Source organism: Belonocnema kinseyi, chromosome 7 (genome assembly GCF_010883055.1).
Source record: "Belonocnema kinseyi isolate 2016_QV_RU_SX_M_011 chromosome 7, B_treatae_v1, whole genome shotgun sequence".
In the NCBI taxonomy this organism is placed as follows: Eukaryota; Metazoa; Arthropoda; class Insecta; order Hymenoptera; family Cynipidae; genus Belonocnema; species Belonocnema kinseyi.
The window spans coordinates 112555357-112561689 of record NC_046663.1 but is presented as its reverse complement, the minus strand read 5'-3'; the positions used below and the strand labels follow the sequence as shown (position 1 = coordinate 112561689).

The window sequence follows — 6333 nt, the reverse complement described above, 5'->3', positions numbered from 1 at the left end:
GGATGCACGGTATCTTCCACAGAAATGTGAAGGATCAGTCAATGTCCTGTGAGCTAACGTTTGCTTTCCTTAAATCGCCCGGATTGAAGTCTGGTACAGAGGATTTCATTTTTGCATGCCAAGACGGTGTCATTTTCACCTTAACATACAGTCGCCACATTTTGAGCCAAGGCATTCCCGATGATAGCTGCAGGGTGTGCCATGCACACCCCGAGCATTTAGCTCACATACTATCTAGTTGTCCAACACACGCGGGAACGACCTACATTCAAAGGCACAATGCGGCACTAAGAGTACTTTATTACCATCTCTGTCACTCCTACGGCATTCACCTTAATATCGCTCCTCTAAATGCTCCTAGGGAAATTGAGTCAATTGTCGAGAATGGGAAGTGCCGCATATACTGGAACTTTATATTCTCGACAATTGTTTCTGTTGCTCACTCGAGATCTGACATGGTTCTTCTTGACTTCGAGAAGCGAACCATGTCCTGTTATCGAATTTTCGGCACCAGCTGACAAAAACATCATAGCCAAGGAGAATGAAAAGAAAGAGAGGTATCGAGACCTTATAAGGGAGTGGCAACGATTGTACCCGGAATATTCTGTTAAACTGATCGTCCTTATCATCGGCGCTCTTGGAGGTGCCAAGCTTTCACTTGCTAATAGCCTAAAAAGCATCCCTGCGTGTCAACAATATGCTAGAACACTTGCGGGAAAAATGCAGAAGGCGATTGTCCTTGGGTCACTCCGTGTTCTTAGGGTGCACGAGACGTTTGCTGGAACGTCGTATTGATTCCTTTACAGACTGTAACCACCTATCTCACGGTTGTGAGACGTGGTTATGGCTGAAATTTTACCGCGATTTCGCTGGAAGCGGGTGCAATTATTCAGATTAGCACCCGCTCTCGGCGAAATCCTGCGGTTGTCCTTATGACAAATTTTTAATTATATATATATATATATGTGTGTGTGTGTGTTAAATAGAGAGCTTACAATTGTAGTTAAAGAACCAATAATGGCGTTTTTATTATTTCAGATTTATGCTCTTTCTCGGGAGACCGTTGTGCTGCTGTTGGAAGGCAACCCTGATATTGGAGCTCTTCTTGATTGGGTAGTGGATCGCTGTTACACGGGAGTGCCTCAAGTGGCCGATGGCTGTTTTCTTGCTCTTGCAACGATATTCAGCGCGAGGTAAATTTATTTTTTTTATTGTAAATTAAATCTAAAATTGATAAGGCTTTAAGATCTATGAGATCCTAAAACCGCTGTGGCGCTACTTGCGAGTATTGGTTAATGTATTTCCTGCCTTTTTTACTACCTTTAGGGAAAGAGTACCAGTTGATATTGAACAATTTCAAGTTTAAGTACTTTAAATTTAAATTATTATAAATTAGAGCATTTCAAATAAAAAAATACTCGAAACTGAAAAAAAAAAATATAATTTTGAATACTTTAGAAATCAGAAATTCCGAATCTAGGAGTAATTAAGATTTTACCATTTCAGTTTAATGTAACAAATATTAATTGTCAAAGGAAATATTTCGGGTTCCAATCGTAAAAAAAAACTACGAATTTTTGCTGACGTTTTGTGAACATTGCAGCTCACTCCTTCAGGGCTAACCTGAAACTGAAGTGTCAGGTTACGTTGTTCTTATGTTGTTCTCTCTACGATGCCTGTGATTATTCAAAGCGCCCCGCCATGGAGACTGGTCTCAATTGATTGGCCAATCAAGTCTTTTTTTTTAATCCGGAAGGTCGGAAAGCCAAATCAGATTTATATCTGTTATCTCTATTGATGTTATTAAGGTGTTTTAAGATTTCGATTGCTTCTCTATCTTCTCTTGAAAAAATATTGTGTGTTTTTGCGATTACGGTTATTTTGACAAATAAAATGTTATATCCTGTTTCGATATGATGCTCAGCTACTGCTGATTTTTTCAAATGTTTTAGTCTGACTTTACCCTCATGTTGCTTTATACGTTGGCTCACTGCTCTACTGGTTTCTTCATTATTGACTCTGTAACAAAAACAAGGGGTTTTATATACTCCCGGATTACCGAGAGGCGCTTAGCTGTCCTATTTTCGCAGGTAGTTTAAATATGGTTTTGATGTTCTGTTTGTTGAGAATTCTTCCTATTTGTTCTTCGACACCTTGGATGTAGGGTATGATAGTGGTCGTTTTTCTATCTTTCTTTTGTAGGATGTGTTGACTTGTTTTTTTATTGTATTTTCTTATTGCTTTATTAATTTGTTTTTTTTTGTGTAATCATACTGTATTTGGATTTGTTTAACGCTTTGTAATTCCTTTTGTAAGTTATGTTTATCTGTTTTGGAGACGGTTCTTTATACAAGGGAGTTGATGACCGATTTTTTTGATGGGTCTTTTGTAAACTAGTACGTCCAGGAAAAGCAATTTTCCGTTATGTGCTATTTGCATGCTGAACTGGAAATTAAGATGTTATCGATTGATGGTATGGAAAAACTTATTTAGTTCATCTACTATCTGTCCAAAAAATATAGGCACCTCGATTTTTGTACAGATTTTCAAGAAAATCTAAGCAGACAAAAACTCTAGAAATATGAGATAATATGCCTGTTGCAGGTAAAGGTTTTGCCGATACTGATACAGAGTTTCAAAATGTTCAGACGTTTAGCGATTATTTCCAAGCGAGTGAAAGTTAAGAAAGTGCCATAATCATATGATCTTTTCCGAATACTCAACTTTGAATGGCTCTAGGTCACTGAAAATAAATTATGAAAATTTTGAAAAAAATATATGTTTTCGTTCTTCTTTTCTGTGCACAATGACTTGGAGTCATTCAAAGTTGAGTATTCGGAAATGATCATATGATTATGGTACTTTTCCACCTTTCCTTCGCCAGGTAATAATCGCTAATTATCTGGAAATGTTGAAATCTGTACCAGTATTGCCAAATACTTAACCTGCAACATGCAAGTTGTCTAATATTTTTAGAATTTTTTTCTGCTGAAATTTTCATAAAAAATCTGTACAAAAGTTGGGGTACCTATATTATTTGGACAGATAGTAATCCAGGGTCTCTACAATCTACAGGTGCAGCGTGACCTAGGAGCGCCCGGCTCTAAATCTTATAAATTAAAAAATTATAAATCTTTAAAATCGAATTATTCGAAAAAAACTTTAAAAATAAAAAGTAGTTTTTAATTTTGAATGGAAAATTTTTTAAAAATGCTGTCGCTTCCGAAGGAGAGAAAATTCTTTGCCGTGGTGGTAACAGATTGTAAAAATTGCAATTTATTTTTTGTATACTGTTAGATATAATAATTTAATAAATTATGTAGGTCCATTTCACAATTTTTTATGACACTTTAGATAAATTTAAGCCTGAATTTGAAAATAAAATTTTGGATTATTCAGAAACAAAAAGATTTGTAGGGAATTTAAATTGTAACTATAAAACATTAAAATTACATCGAATATATTATTTAGCAATATTAAAGTGAGGAAAAGTAAGCATTTATTATTTTGTTTCATTATTTCATTATCGTGAAGTTTCGAATATAAATAATGACAAAAGTGATGACAAAAGTCATCAGAAAAGATTTTCCATAAAGATGTTGGCTATTACAGGTGAGATTTGAGATCCCATTGCTGCTCCTGAGGTTTGTTCATAGAATTGGTTATTGAAAGAGAAGTAAGTGTTATTGAGACAGTGTTCTATTAAAGGTATGAGCTTGAAGGGGAAGTTTGCAAAAGCTTTAATAATATCAATTGTATCAGAAATTGGTACTTTCGTAAAGAGAAATGTTACATCGAAACTTACTATGATATTTTGGGGTCGAGTTTCAATCTGTTGTATCTTTTTGATAAAGTCAAATGAACTTTTGATGTGAGTGACAAGAGTTTCCTGTAAAAGGATTCACTTCATTGGCGTGGAAGTGTGCTAGCTTGTAAGTTTATTGCGCTGACGATCGGTCTGAGTGGATTGTTGTTTTTGTCGATTTTTGGGAGTCCGTAAAGTCTTGGAGAAGTGGGAATAGCAGGTATTGATTTAAATATTGTTTCGCTGTCAAGTTTAGAGTCTTTTAAAAGGGCTTTTGTTTTCGTGGCGTCCTGTTTATGTTTCTTGTATATATCTACAGTTAGAATTTCCATGATTTCGTTATTATAGTCTTCTTTATTCATTATCACTGTTGTGTTGCATTTGCCGGCGGATAATATTATGATGTCTTTATTCCGATTTAGTTCTTTAATTGCGGGTTTTTCTTGTTTTGTTAAGTTTGAGGATACCATTCGCTTTTTCGGGTGGAAGGGTATAATGGTATATTGTGGATTCCAAACTAGTGATGATTTCTACTCTCTCGATTTTGGAAGAAGTTACTGCAAAATTATGTGAGGCTTAAAAATGTTTATTATCAGCACTAGCTGAACATCATTTCGAAACAGGAAATAACAATTTATTTGAAAAAAAAACAATCGTTATCGCAAAAACACACAATATTTTTCAAGAAAACAGAGAAACAATCGAAATCTTAAAACACCCTAATAACATCAATAGTAAAAACGTATACAATATCAATCCGATTTGGCTTATCGACCTCCCGGATTAAAAAAAGAGACTTAATTGGCCAATCAGGTGTGACCAGTCTCCATGGTGGGGCGCTCTGGCCAAACGCAGGCATCGTAGAGAGTATGCATAGGAATGACATAATCTGATACTTCAGTTTCAGGTTAGCCCTAAAGAAGCGAGCTGCAATCCTCACGAAACGTCGGCAAAAATTCGTAGTTTTGTACACGATTGGTTGTGATTGATTAGTACTGACCAATTTAATCTGAAATGTTTGAAATATAAAGTTTTTAATTTATTTCTTTCAAAATTAAAAATTTCTTTGACCTGAATCAATTTGAGAAACTTTCAATTAAAAATTATTTTTTAATCTCTTCAAATTCATAATTTTTGAAATCATGTAATTTGTAATGTTTTAAATGAAAATTGGTTTAATCTCGAGTACTTTCAATTACAAATTTTAATTAAGTTAATTTCAAACGTTGCAAGTTTTAAATTATTAAGTTTTGAATGCTTATAATTATAATTTGAAATTATTAAATTTAAATATTTTTAACGTTAATAATTAAAAGTATTAAAACATTGCAGCTTTTAATTTGAAATTAAATTATTTTTAAAGATTGTTTTTCTAACTAAAGAGTTTTCAAGTGGCATTCCAAATTTATTATTCCATTTGACGTTCTCAATTTAACATTTTCCATTTAAATTTTAAATTGTATACATTTGAAATATTTTATAAACGATTTCAATGAAAATGTTCAATTTGGAGGTTTTCGAGCAACACAGAAATTTTGCGGCTAAAAGTAACTCGTGTTTTAATTTTATTTTTTCAATGATTTTTTATATACATTACTTAAAAAACGGTTGAAAAAGTTTTCTGTCAAAGTGTCAAAGCTGATATCGTAAATCTCAATTTTTAACAATTTTTTTTTCTTAAATAATGCAGCAGAAAAAAATACAACACATTCGGAGTTAAGCTCAAAATTAACTATTCAAACATAATTTTATTTTCAGTCGCGAAACAACCCCATTTTTGAGAATAAAACAAAATCATTTATTTTTGTTCAAGAACATATTTTTCATCCTAGTTTTTAAAGTTTACATTCAATTTCGAGTAAAACGAGTAGCTGGAGAAAGTAAAGTGTAAAATAATTAGTGAAGAGATTCAGAGATAGACTTTCGATTTTTATATTATCTTTTTGAAACATATGTTCACCTTAATTTAATCTATTAAATTTAGAAAGGAAAAAACGTAACAACAATTAGGCATAAGAATACCTTTAGGAAATGCTTATAGACTTAATACACTTTAAAATCAAAATGATAATATATAATAAAAGTACTTTTTAAAATGTACATTAAGTTTTTGGAAAATACTAGAGTTTTGCTTATTGGATTTTGAATTTGGGCTTGTGATTTTCCAAGAAGTTTTACAAAACTTCATTTTAACTTAGCGAAAACCTATTAGAAGTTTGTTCTAATTTCTTTGTGACATTAATAATATTATCTTCCTGTTGATCATAAATCCTTCAGGTCTGCGCGATCGAAATTGAGTAATGGGATTTGAGAAAAATTCGAAGTAGTGTACCTTAGGGTGGCCCAAAAAATCACATTTGAGAAATGTTAACGGGCTTGTTGGCCAAATCGTTCTAGTAGGCAAATAAATGTATGCCTTTTTTTTAATTTTCGAAAAAAAATATTTTTAGAACTCGCTCTGGCCATTTTTATATCTTATGGAGTTTAACATGTAAAATCTTTCCAATTTTTATTTCTTCGATTTTGGA

General features: G+C 32.8%; 2 protein-coding genes across 11 annotated transcripts in view; one reads left to right on the top strand and one right to left on the bottom strand.

Moving 5' to 3' along the window:
• The window catches only part of LOC117176271 (protein furry), a 248667-nt gene that overhangs the window by 34366 nt on the left and 207968 nt on the right, over positions 1-6333 (top strand). For all 10 annotated transcript variants that reach the window (XR_004467596.1, XM_033366444.1, XM_033366448.1 and 7 more), the window contains one exon: positions 1039-1193. Coding sequence is in view for 9 of the 10 variants with exons in the window: in XM_033366444.1 (XP_033222335.1) it covers positions 1039-1193 (155 nt within the window). In the remaining variant the exon portion in view is untranslated. The remainder of the gene's footprint in view (positions 1-1038; positions 1194-6333) is intronic.
• LOC117176272 (neuropeptides capa receptor) overlaps positions 1-6333 on the bottom strand; it is a 42142-nt gene that overhangs the window by 1027 nt on the left and 34782 nt on the right. The window lies entirely within an intron of this gene.